The sequence below is a fragment of the Aedes aegypti genome, chromosome 2 (assembly GCF_002204515.2).
Source record: "Aedes aegypti strain LVP_AGWG chromosome 2, AaegL5.0 Primary Assembly, whole genome shotgun sequence".
In the NCBI taxonomy this organism is placed as follows: Eukaryota; Metazoa; Arthropoda; class Insecta; order Diptera; family Culicidae; genus Aedes; species Aedes aegypti.
This window is the reverse complement of record NC_035108.1, coordinates 58,572,872-58,586,826: the sequence shown is the minus strand read 5'-3', so window position 1 is coordinate 58,586,826 and position 13,955 is coordinate 58,572,872. Positions and strand designations below refer to the sequence as shown.

Below are 13,955 nucleotides of genomic sequence, written 5' to 3'. Positions count from 1 at the left end.
CGAACGCGATTACCCGGGGGCTTGATAATCCGTGTTTCTATTATCAAAAAAAAAAATGGATCCGTAGATCAAAAATGTTTACGGATTATTTGTATTAATTTTTATTGGGGGTAAACCTTATCAAATATTTAACAGAATGACTTTTGTAACAACCATTAACACGATTCAATCAAGTTGAGATATTTTGAATGATTTGGCTATTTTTGCAGGTCAGACCTATATGATTACTTGCGAAAAGCTGTCTAAGGTGTCCAAATGACCCATGGATACGAATGGTGCATAATCCATTTTTGCATAAGAACGCAGTACTTAAAAACGTTCAAGAAGAAGCATACGGATGCACTTGAAAGTTCCGTTCAGTTCACGATGATGAACAGACCTCTTACAAACAAAATAAAAGACACCATCTTTGGCAAATACAATTCATTAGAATAAAACTTAAACTTTTGTATTGGAATAGCTTAAGCATGCGTTAAAAATGTCTATAAGTGTATAAATTGTTAAATCCAAAACACTTTAAAATTTGTCATTATTTCGTTTGAGCCATATAAAATTAGGGTTTTTCTTAAATCTGGAATTATTTGGTGAACCCTGGAAAAACCTGGAAATATCAGGGAATTTTATTTCGGTAAACGAGTAGACACCCTGTAAGTTTTCGGAACTATGGAAACAGTGCAAGGGTGGCCCTTTTCGAATTTACATATTTTACAAGAGAACGTTTCGCATAATACATTTGACATAATGGACGTTTAACATGAAGTAAATAAATAACTGTTACATCATTGTGTTTTTGTACGAAAATAAATAGCCAAAACCTGTCCACCAATTTATAAATCCATCATTACTTAACAACAATTATATGTGAAATACGATACGTAATTATATATTCTCCGGCTTATGCACATGTAAATTGGATAATATTTATTTTTATCGTATTCTGCAAAATAACACTCAAAAAGTCACTTTTCTGCCCATAGGAAATCTTGAATAACCTAAATCGCGTATAATTAGGGGTATGTTGTTTTCGGCAAACTTTTTCCTTACACAATTCAAAAAATCCGTGTACTAAATTTGCGAATCAAACAGGTTAATTATTCATTATCGACTCCGATGGATATGCAAAAATATGAAAACTATGGGTTTTACGAAATTTTGCTGAACTAGACATACAGTGAGAGGCAAAATAAAGTGCCCACCTTACCAGTTTTCGAATTTCTCTCATTGATTTGGTTCAAATTAAAGTTAACACACCTAAATCTTTTGTGATATTTTATTTTTGATGTTCTTTTAAAGTTGCACTTACGAAATTTTGATAAAAAAAGAATTTTACTTAAAGAAAAAGAAAATCAATTTGTATTGAAAAAAAAGTAGTGACAAAAATAAGTGCCCACTTCCTTCTTGGCCCCAGAAAAGATGATTTAAGAAAAATAAAAAGCAATTTAATAGTTAATGTGTCCTCCTTTGGCCTTAAGGACTTGCTGGAGGCTCTTCGGCATGCTTTTCACCAGGTTTTGTAGGTGTTGTGGATCTAGTTCTTCCCAGGCGCGCTCCAAGGCTTCAAAATAATTATTTTTGTTGGTAACACCAGTTTTTTCAACCCTGGCATCGAGAATCGCCCACAAATTCTCGATGGGGTTGAGGTCTGGGCTTTGTGGAGGCCATTCCAGCGGTTTAATCCGACAAGACCGGAAGAAAGACTTGGTCTTCTTTCCAGTATGCTTCGGGTCGTTGTTCTAGAGAAATATGAATTTCTCTTCAAGGCCCGTCTGGATCAGCGAAACCTCCAGATTTTCCAGCAAGATGTTAATGTAGGAATCTGCCGTCATTATTCCGTCGATTTTCACGACGCTTCCTACTCCACTCCATGAAAAACACCCCCAGACCATCACATTTCATCACATCACACTTCCATGCGTCACCGTTCCTTGGATGTGGCGCTCCTGAAGCTCGAGCTGTCTAACCGAGAGCGGCGGGCTCGTGTGTGATGCAGAGCACCACATCCAAGGAACGGTGAAGCATGGAGGAGGAAATGTGATGGTCTGGGGGTGTTTTTCATGGAGTGGAGTAGAAAACCTCGTGAAAATCGACGGAATAATGATGGCAGATTCCTACATTAACATCTTGCTGGAAAATCTGGAGGTTTCGCTGATCCAGACGGGCCTTGAAGAGAAATTCATATTTCTCTAGAACAACGACCCGAAGCATACTGGAAAGAAGACCAAGTCTTTTTTCCGGTCTTGTCGGATTAAACCGCTGGAATGGCCTCCACAAAGCCCAGACCTCAACCCCATCGAGAATTTGTGGGCGATTCTCGATGCCAGGGTTGAAAAAACTGGTGTTACCAACAAAAATAATTATTTTGAAGCCTTGGAGCGCGCCTGGGAAGAACTAGATCCACAACACCTACAAAACCTGGTGAAAAGCATGCCGAAGAGCCTCCAGCAAGTCCTTAAGGCCAAAGGAGGACACATTAACTATTAAATTGCTTTTTATTTTTCTTAAATCATCTTTTCTGGGGCCAAGAAGGAAGTGGGCACTTATTTTTGTCACTACTTTTTTTTCAATACAAATTGATTTTCTTTTTCTTTAAGTAAAATTCTTTTTTTTATCAAAATTTCGTAAGTGCAACTTTAAAAGAACATCAAAAATAAAATATCACAAAAGATTTAGGTGTGTTAACTTTAATTTGAACCAAATCAATGAGAGAAATTCGAAAACTGGTAAGGTGGGCACTTTATTTTGCCTCTCACTGTATTTGTTTGACATAACTAATGAAAATGGGACATTTGAAAACAATCTCTAAACGTCATTTCTCTGAGCTTCCCCCATACAAAAGTTTGATTGTTATATCTTGGAGGTTGATCCCCCAAGTTTTCTAACAAAGATTTATGATAGATTGGCTTTTCAGTCTTTACAAAATTAAAAACTGTTATTTTATTTTGTCTGGACAATTTCAGGATGATTTCATTTCAAGATAACTTGACAGATGCTCGCCCAAAACCTCCGCAAGATCCATGGATCCATGGCGGACTGTTGATGCATCGTTCAAATGATGTTTGGTAAGATGGTCGACAGAAGTCTAATTTTAATCAAATTCCTAGAATTATTCAAAAATTTCCACTTCCATGATTCACTTTGGCACCGGGGGTTTTTCTCGGACAAATTGTCTGAAAACTTGCAATAAGAAGCGCATCAGTACGACACATATTGTGGCCAAATATGAACTTCGTAGCTTAAAAAAAAAACCCGCTGCCGAAGTGGTTTAACAGAGCCAAGAATAGAATCCGGCTCCCTAGCTTGTTTCGCCATGATGTTCCTGATTCGTCACCCTCCGTAAGAAATCAAAGTAGGTGGCGAATTCAGGAACCGAAACTTTAAACGTGACGAATACTGGTGCAAGTGTTCCAGTATTCACCACTCTAATTTTCAATACAAAAACAATGTTTCTAATCAATTTTTACATACAAATCACTGATAAACATGGATTGAAAGCTTTCGTTTAACGAATTGACATTAATCAAAGGTCCTTTGATTTATTTATAGTTTTGCTTAGGGTGGCGAACACTGGTACACCTCCCCTACAGTGAATCAAAACAAGCACTCGATCATGCATCAAGCCACAAGCTGTTGCACCTTCAACCAGTATCTACCAGCAAAAACAAATAATGATTTCTGTTTGATCTTGTCATGCTTTCGTCAGTTTCGGCCTAGAGATGCTAATTTTTTGCCTTATTTGACCTTAAGGAGTTACAGTCATCCTATATGCTGCGGCAATCGATTGATTCTACAAGCTGCAAGTTCATCCAGCTGCAGACCATCACAAACTGCTAGCCGACTGACTTAATTATGCACCCAAAACCGGTATCTCACCAGCAAACCAGGTGCGAATTTAATTTCCAAAAGCGGCACACGATGATACAAACGTCGCACTGGATGGACACGATGATGAAACGCAACACAAGGATTGGACTTGGAGGTAATAATGTGTAGTGATAGCACCCCGTTCCAAAGGACAGAAGACAAAGTTCAGACACTTACCTGGTGATGGCTTTGGTTCGCACCGGGTGATTGAACAGCTGCTCAAAGTACGCTCCCAGCAGACTGTAGAACGGTTTCGACAGTGACATCTTATGCTGATGATCCTCGCGTTCAATTCCTAATGGTTCAGCAGTATTCCGATGCGCACATGCATGAGATGTGGATTACGCACGAAGGACGAAGCGTTGATAGAATTGTTATATAGATCAAGAGATTAAGAATTTTAGTGTCGTTTGTCTCTCTGCTGTACTACACAGCTCGATCAGGTAACACAGTAAGAAACGGTAGATTCGATCACACTTGGCCGCAGAGTCCGAGTGCCGTTGATGAACTGCACTTGAGAGAGAGTATAATGAGCCAATTACCTAATTAAAAATGTCCGCTTAGAGTAAGTCGCTTATCTGGGCCTGCTGCTGGCTTAGCTTGATTGTGGTGAATGTTATTCGGTTTCGAGTCGTCGTTGTCGCAATCGAGAATCGTCGCATGCGACGGTATTTGTGTTATTCGCACCAGACACCAGCGGCAGGGTATTTATAAAAAAGTAGAAAAAAAAGTACACAATTTAAGTTCACTCGTGATAACGCATAGTAAGATATGACGGATGGCTGATAGCGATGTAAACAGGAGAAAGCTACAGCTCTTCTTGGGGAATCTTCAACACGTCCAACGTAGATAAAAGTCTCGCAGTACCATTAAGGTTTCAGCTCACTCTCCTAAGAAACAACTCCTAAGATTGACACAATTCCTCTTACCTGCAATATTCACATTGCACATTAACTGCAAAATTGCAATACTTACTGCGGCCAAGCCCCCTTTTGCTTTCCTCTACTCGTACCCTTCTTTGGCGCTAGTACTTACTAAAAACGTGAGTTCGATTGACCTAAAACCTAGCAACTCTCGTCTAACTGTTAATGAAATTTTTCTACCACTGTTTGCCTTTAGTTCTCCAGCAGTGTGTAGTGAGTTAGTGAGTACTGCGTCAAAATGCGTACGGGGAATGTTGAACGAGTGCCCGTGTCCGAGCTGACAGCAGCGAAAAACTCGAGCTGGGAACTGTCGGAACGGAGGCACCGTCGCATATGCTATGGCTATAGGTAGCATGTATCGGAGCATATCTTCGTCGATATCGGGAATTTATGTGTGAGTAGCTGGTGAGTGAGAAGTTTACTGCCCCTTTAAAAATGGGCAGTACGCCAATGCTTCCCTCGTGCTATCGTTATTTTACCGATTCAAGACGCTATGCAATGTACCGTTTTGATTCATATTACGGACACTTAAGGCATCAGTGAAGTATAACTCAACATAGAGCATACAAAATAAATCATTCTGTATGATTCATCAGCGTTATCGAGCATCGGAAACCCTTAACTTTCGAATAATGGGTAAAGAATATGCTTTCGCAAGTTGAATAATTTTGAATAAATCAAAATTGTGGGCTTTCATGATTTTTATTTCGGACGCTTCCTCACTTTTGACTCATATTCCGGAAACTTTGATTCGAATTCCGGACAGCTCATGGAAATCATTAACAGAAAAGTCAAATCATCAATAGGAATCGTTGAACCACTAAAGAGACGTCTAAGGCAGTTGGGCATTATAAATTTGCATACTTTGCATACTTATTAAAACGAGCCTCGGAAATAAGAACTTTTGAACGGCAACAATTCGAACATTTCGTGTGAAATGTTCCCCATACAAAGTAGAGTGTCCGGAATTTGAAGCTGTCCCTAAAATGAATCAAAACAGATAGTGTGAAATTGCTTTTTCAACCAAGTATTGAGCAATGACATTGTTCCCGATACAAGGAACAATTGGGACAATAGACTTCCGTAATTCTAAACAAACTCGTCGATGTGGTAGTTTGACGTAATGTATTGGCAAATTAGCTAAATTTTTCCTGTAGGATACAATTTACTTTACTAACAAATTCGTGGGTGGAACAACTAACATTAAATTGAATTGTTTTTCGTTACGTCCAGAAGGTGGTATGCTACGGTACGTAGCAGTGACTGTTATTAGTGTTTAGTTGTATATAATTTATAATTGTAGGGAATACTATTCAGGTTAATTAGTAATAAATTACAGTGCGCATCGTACCTTCGTGCTGTGCGTACACGAATTCTCTCTGCTCTTGGAAGTTTTCTTAAAAACTACCTAAAGCAATAAATCAGTACTTTTCAGTGCTACATAAACAGTACTTTTCAGTGCTAAAATTAAAAACGGTACTTTTCAGTGCTACTAAAACAGTACTTTTCAGTACTATTTTTTCTACTATTGATCCCTTTACGATCCTTGTTTGGACCCGTGCCTTCGATTTTTCGTTGGACCCGTTGGCGAAAGCTAGCGGTGGTAATCCTTCTTGGACACCGTCTTGGAAAAAAAAACCTCTCAGGAGGTCACGTCTTCTTCCGTTTATTTATTTAACATGGTATCAACAACAAACAAAAGGAAGGGTGAATCTCTGAATTCACAACTTGCTTCTAAAAAAGTGGGATTTAAAACTGTCACTAAACGTGGCAAGAATGGAAGAAAGGACGTTTCTCCGGAATGTGAACTTTCTTCCAAGGGTGAAATGAATAATTGTATCGAAATGAGCAATCAGTTTGATGCTCTAGACAAATTTTCCGAACACCAAATCGAAGCAGCCTCTAGCCCAGGCTCTTTGATTCAAGTGAGGAAGCAAAGAGTGCCGCCTATCGTGGTCAGTTGTTCCGAATTTGGGGGATTTAGGCAGGAGTTCAATTCAAAGTTATCTGTCAAAGCGTACACTTCAGGTTAATTATCAGAACTCTAGATCCGAAAGACTTCCTGTAAGAGCTGGCGTTCCTCAAGGCAGCATTTTGGGACCAATATTATTCAATATTTTCACATCTGACTTACTTGAGTTACCTCAGGGATGTCAAAAATCGTTGTTTGCGGATGACACAGGCCTCTCCGCCAAAGGACGAAGCCTGCGTGTCATCTGCAGTCGATTGCAAAAAAGTTTGGATATTTTTTCTTCATACTTGCAGAAATGGAAGATTTCTCCTAATGCTTCCAAAACTCAACTAATAATATTCCCACATAAGCTCTTTATTTGAAACCTTCAAGTAGACATGTTGTCATGATGAGAGGAGTTCCAATAAATTGGTCAGATGAAGTTAAGTATCTAGGGCTCATGCTAGATAAGAATTTAACTTTCAAAAATCACATTGAGGGCATTCAAGCCAAATGTAACAAATATGTAAAATGTCTCTATCCCCTTATTAATAGAAAATCAAAACTTTGTCTTGAGAACAAACTTTTGATATTCAAACAAATTTTCAAGCCAGCCATGTTGTATGCCCAGATAGCCGTAGCGGTAAACGCGCAGCTATTCAGCAAGACCAAGCTGAGGATTGTGGGTTCGAATCTCATCAGTCGAGGATCTTTTCGGGTTGGAAATTTTCTCGACTTCCCAGGGCATAGAGTATCTTCGTACCTGCCACACGATATACGCATGCAAAAACGGTCATTGGCATAGTAAGCTCTCAGTTAATAACTGTGGAAGTGCTCATAAGAACACTAAGCTGAGAAGCAGGCTTTGTCCCAGTGGGGACGTAATGCCAGAAAGAAGAAGAAGAAGATGTTGTATGCTGTACCAATATGGACTAGCTGTTCTAATACCAGGGAGAAAGCTCTGCAGAGAGTTCAAAATAAAATTTTGAAAATGATTCTGAGGCTTCCTCCCTGGTATAGTACCAATGAGTTACATAGAATATCCAATGTTGAAACATTGGAACAAATGTCAAATAAAATAATTAATAATTTCAGGCAAAAATAGTTACAATCTTATATTGCCACGATTAATGCGTTATATGTATGTTTAGAAGACTGGCCCAGCTCAGTATGGGAGAAAAATAAAGTTGTATGATTCCACGGGGCAACCCCTAGGATTGTTTCTTGGGGTTAGAGGAAGCCTTTCTGAAAAATTCAGCTCTTTTGGTCGTTCCATGAGCTGGCGCATTTGAATTGAAGGTAATATGGGATTTTCAGCTCAAACATATGAGCAACAGCACATCATCTACTGTTTGGTTCAGGAAAATTGATGATCGCGTTCAATTGGACCCAGAATGTCAAAAACACTACTTGATGTAATGGCGAAGAAAATTGTAGAAGATTGTACCATGATCAAAATTAATATAGTTGGTGTTTTAACCATCTGAAGTATATCATGCAATACTGCTTGTATTTCTTCAACATAGCTTGGAGGTAGCCACTAAGCGCATCATAGCCACCTATGACGCTGGGCGAGCTGAGGCATATGTCGCATGCATATAAGTGACTGTACGGGAGTGCTGATCTAAGCCTAACTTTCAACAACTGGAAGAGTAATGAAAATGAGATTAAATCCAGATACAACCTTCTGCAATTATGTTCATTAGAGTATCAACTAGTGTATTAGTCATTCTGGGCTTATTTGAACGCGAACAATTAGTATACGGAACGAAACAGTGACATAGGATCAATTTTCAATATATTTGAGACGAATATCCCATACAAACTTCAAATAGAATGCGCCACCTGGTGGAGCAACCAATTGAGTTGAAATTTTGAGAGAGCGTTTTTCTCACCCTAAGGCTCATATCTAGGGGTTGCCCCGTTGAGTTTTACAACTTTTTTGTTTAAGGGCCAGTCTAATGTTTAGGTTAAGTTAGGTTAAGTATATTAAAAAGGTTTTTTTTTCTCTTATAAGCAGGTGAAATCAACTCACCTGAAAAAAAAACTGAACTGCTACGGCAAATGAAATGTAATATGTTGTTAACAAAATTTTAATAAAATCTTAGATTTGTGTTACCAAATTACACACTCCGAAAAAATCATGTGATTTTACGTCTTCTGGATGCACATAAAAGAAGCGAGCCGAATGACGTGAATTTATGTCACATTTCAAATACCATAGCGTCTGATTCGGGAAATGACGATTATAGTGCCATCGATTTCGTGTCCATTAACGTGTAAAATTACATTTTTTGTACAATACATCCTCGAGGACACATTTTTGTGTCGTTTTATCATTTACATCATGTGTCATTCAGTCAAACTATGAATTACGTCCACAGTAATTTCCATTATTTTTAAGAGTGTAGGATGATAGTGTTGTCTAATAACACAGAACACCTAGATATAAGAAATAATGAATGTAATGTTTGGAATGGTACTAATAAAGAAATAAAAAAAAGTAAATAAACAGTAATAAATTACTTTTTACATCAGAATTATCTCATTTACTAACCTCTTCATAAATACTTGCAATTGTGATTCCAACGTAAACGTTGCTGAACTTTCATTGAATGTAGATGAATCTAGGGTATATCAAAGTAGATTACTTTGATTACTTACCATATCTTGACCCTCAGCATGGTCATGCTGAATAGCTGCGCGTTTACCGCTACGGCTATCTGGGCCCCATGTTCTCGAACTTATAATTTTTTAAAAGCATGATAAATATAAATAAGATAAATGTGGGTCAAATATTGAAAGTTCAAGAATATTATTTTCCACGTCGATTTTTCCAAGGAAAGGATTAAGAAATTTCTTGAACATTTTCTTCTTCTTGGCATTACATCCTCACTTAGACAAAGCCTGTATCTCAGCTTAGTGTTCAATGAGCATATCCACAACACTTAATTCATGACTGAAAGCCGAAATCTTCAATAATAATCATCAATCAAGATCAAGAAAGATTGATTCTCAACATCCACAGAGCACTTTCTTTGCCAAATTTGCCATTTTCGCATTCGTATATCGTGTGGTCGGTACGATGATACTTTATTTCCAGGGTAGTAAAGGAATTTTCCATAACGAAAAGATCCTGAGCCGACCGGGAATCGAACCCAGACACCTTCAGTATGGCTCTGCTTTGAAGCCGCGGACTCTAACCACTTGGCTAAGGAATAGGAGACATCGTTAGAAAATTTTGATTAGGGGGAGATCCCCCAGTACCGGACACTTAAGCCACTAAATTCATAATTCGAAAATTTTGATTTGATGGGCTCGTGTTACCCATTTATGATAAATATTATCATTTTTACAGTGTACAAAAATAAATTTGAAAATATAAATATGAATTTTGACATTGAGTTTTGATGATGTATTTTAGTACCAAATTGATCGATCTTGAAAGGTGGCACCCAATACCGGACACGATCTGGAAATGCCTCGAATTCTGTAAATTTGAACATCATTGAATGTGTACACTATAGAAATAGTTTATAATTACCAATTCAATGCAATTGCAACATTTACAAAAATAATTTGAATTTTTCTTAGTTTGCAAGATGCCTATCAAAAACCTCTTTCATATATGATGAAAAATAGCACATTTTACGATGTTGTTATGAATTGTTCATTCTTCTTAATTTTATTGCATGTTTGATACCATGATCGACAGAACCCATGAAAAATGAAAGTATTTTGAGACACTGATGCAATAATTACAAAGATATCATATAACAAATCAAGCTGTCCGAAACTGAGGGACAGGAGGTGCTTAACCAAAATTGTAATTTGTCCATATTTACTTCAATTATGGTACAAAATACATTCATACTATCAAATTAGGATTGTGTTCGATCATGCTTGCGGGATCCAAAGTATTTTTTCATTTTCAAAATAATTACTAAATAGGCTCAAAATTAAGAAGATACGTCAATTTTTTAAAGATTTTCAAACTTTTCTACTTTTTTAAAAAGGGATGCATATTTCAAGGATGTGTTATTCTACGCAAACATTAGTCTACACAAAAGCTTTCTTTTCTACTAATACACCATCTTGATTGGACCATGATTTCTCAATGTTTCGACTTTGTCCGGTATTGGGTGCTGTCCGGCACTGGGGGATCTCCCCCTATATCATTTTTATAGAATCCAAGAGTTGTACGTCTGTCAGTAACATTCGAAATTGTGCCCCGAAATGTTACATTGAGCACTACGCCATAAATTTTAGAGCACTACAACAATTTATTTACATGTTCATCATCAAAATATTCAAGAATTTTAGGTGAATCTTTTATTTGCAGAATGTTCTGGAAATTAGGAAATAATTCACAGCATAAGAAACACCACAACAGCATTAAAGACTGAGATTATTTGATATAAGAAAATTACAAAAACATTTAGCAAATAGGTTCAATGGAGTATGGTTTGAGCATAAAATTAGGCGATTTTGCAGTCATATGCATCATGCGTGTGTCGATATCGGGTAAATTTAACAAAATCATAATCATTGCTACCGTCGATGGGGGTGACAATGGGTCTGGGGGGTGAGATTGGGTCAAAACGGAAAATTATGATTTATGAAATATTTCAACTAATAACGGTGATATTATTTAAATTAATAATTCATATGTTAGGGAACATATTAATACACATAATTGATCACAATATACATTTTTGGAAATAGTAGTTTTTAATTACTACATCAATAAACTTGTATGTTGAAATTAGATAAAATTTACAACATTAAATTTCTCCTGTACAAAGTATCACGCATGTACTTTAACCTCTACCGTTATATTAGTAGAAGGTTTAAAGTGTTTTCATTACACTTCACACGTATTTTCCGGAATCTATTTGATTTTTCAACAAAAGTTTCATTTTTTTCGGTACGGTGTCTAAAACATCAAAAATGGGGGTGAGATTGGGTCAAGCAAGAACGACAGCAAATGAAATTGCAAGTCCACTTTTTTGACATTTTACGGTGCCGGTAGTTCTCTTTTTCATTAAGATGTGTTTATTCTTTCTAAATACAGCATCTCTGAAACATCAAACTAGTCTACTTGAGGATTCCGTGCATTAAATAACAATGCAACGCATTTTGACAACTTCTCTATCCAGCAACTGTGTTTCGTGCCCAGCAACATCGTAAAATTTTATCAAATATTTTTTTTTTTTTTAATTTAATTATCTATCAGTGTTTTCATATTATAGAAACATCTCCTGGAAGTACAAATGAGTTGGAACACTGAAATATCGTGATTATGACGTCAACATCTGCCTGAAATGTATTGATCGTGGAATGTCGCTCCGAAATTTAAATAGTTATAGTTATATAAATAGCGAAGAATTAAAATAATCGCTGTTTCAGTACACCTTTGAGGAAACTCAATAGGCTTCATGGCAATGGGGATGAGACTTTGAAGACAATTCGAGGGAAAAAAATATAAAATTTATGTAAACTTGACGATGAATGTTGTGTTTACATATTTTTCTCATAGCTCTTCAATCGTTCTTTTAAGTGGGTTTACCATACTTGTGAATCATCTTAGATATCTTTTCATCTTGTTTGCATCGTATTTCATCAATATTCTTCAGCTGTGAATGGTTTTGCAACCATATTATCAAAAACAAGTTATTTCAATTACAGTGACCCAATGTCACCCCCTCTATGGGGTGAGATTGGGTCATTTTTCATTCACTTGTGGTGCCGCTGTGAATAAATATTTTTCTTTAATGTTTTGAACAGTTGTTAATGTACCATCAAAGTACATACACACCAAATTTGAAGTTTATTGGAGCTAAATTGCGATAGTTATTCAATAAATAAATCGTACACATCCCTTTTTGACCCATTGTCACCCCCAACGACGGTAACTCTTTTTAATTTATTCGAATTCACTGAGCAGAATCTTAATAGAGAAAATTAAAAGTAGATTGGAGTACCTTGTACCTTTTAATTTCGCCCTATAGTTTCTTCATAACAATTACTCTCAATTTCTTGACATCACATCTTCACTGCGATTTTTTTGCCCAAACTGCCATTTTAAATTTGAACTTATAAATTATCAATCAGTAAAGAGTCAAGCGTAGTTTTTCGCTTCCATGATTCGTTGGGTATGCTAGTTGTTCAATGTTCACAGGGTGTCCATCCATCCGGGAAATACCCGGGAATTACAAATGACCGGGCCAAATCCGGGAAATACCCGGGAGTTTGGAGACCACACCAAGAAATTGTGTATTTCAAACGTATAAATACCGATTTGTCATAATTTCAAGCTATATGGGTTTATTATGCTAGATTGTTTTTTCCAGGGCGTGCACAACTGTCTGTTAACTCGTAGGGGAAGGGGTGGTAAAATGAACACCTTAAGGAAATCATCTTGTTTCTGAAAGAAAAAACGAGGAATTTGTATAGTTCTTTCGCACAATATCAAAAAAAAGGGATGTAATCTATAGCAGCGACATGGATTCAAACTAAAATAGATAAATTTTCACATATTTTCATCGCTATCAAAAAGCGATGAAAATGTTCATTTTACCTGCACTATGTGGGTAAAATGAACAGCTGTGTGTGGTAAAATGAACACCATGCAAAAAACGTGTCAAAACGAATATTTCTGATAATTTTCATTGCCCCACCGAAAATACATCCATTAAAGATGGTAACCCATTCAAAAAGAATTATAAAGGTATCAGATTTGACATCATATCATAACGATATTCACCTCATTGAAAAACCTTTTCCGAGCTAAAAGTTACGTCAGTTCTAATTTTCAAAGGTGATTTTCTAAAATCTTAGTTTTCGTTGATATTTTCACTTCAATTGACCTACCTATCAACTCGAACACTTAGATTTAGGGGAAGTGGTGGTAAAATGAACAGGGGTGGTAAAATGAACACCGTGCCTTTTACCGAGAACAAACAAATTTTGATGAATTTTTATCACGCACGGACGATTTATAGCCTAAATCTGAGTGTTCAAGTTGATACGTAGGTCGATTGAAGTGAACATATCAACGAAAACTAAGATTTTAGAAAATCACGTTTGAAAATCAGAACTGACGTAACTTTTAGCTCGGAAGACTTGAGGTTTTTCAGTGAGGTTAATATCGTTATGATTTGATGTCAAATCTGATTCCTTTCGAATTCTTTTTGAATGGGTTACAATCATTAATAGAT

General features: G+C 36.8%; 1 protein-coding gene across 5 annotated transcripts in view; it reads right to left on the bottom strand.

Annotated features, from left to right (window-relative positions):
- LOC5568103 (PXMP2/4 family protein 3) overlaps positions 1-5,114 on the bottom strand; it is a 36,161-nt gene extending 31,047 nt beyond the window's left edge. The window contains exons 1-3 of one of the 5 annotated variants that reach the window (XM_001651988.2): positions 4,837-5,114; positions 4,404-4,460; positions 4,039-4,156 (exon numbers count right to left, since the gene is read on the bottom strand). In XM_001651988.2, the coding sequence (XP_001652038.1) occupies positions 4,039-4,127 (89 nt within the window). In that variant the 5' untranslated portion in view covers positions 4,128-4,156; positions 4,404-4,460; positions 4,837-5,114. Of the gene's footprint in view, positions 1-4,038; positions 4,157-4,403 lie in introns of all 5 variants that reach the window. The other 4 variants (XM_021840937.1, XM_021840936.1, XM_021840938.1 and 1 more) reach the window with 4 other exon arrangements.
- Positions 5,115-13,955: the final 8,841 nt, after the last annotated feature.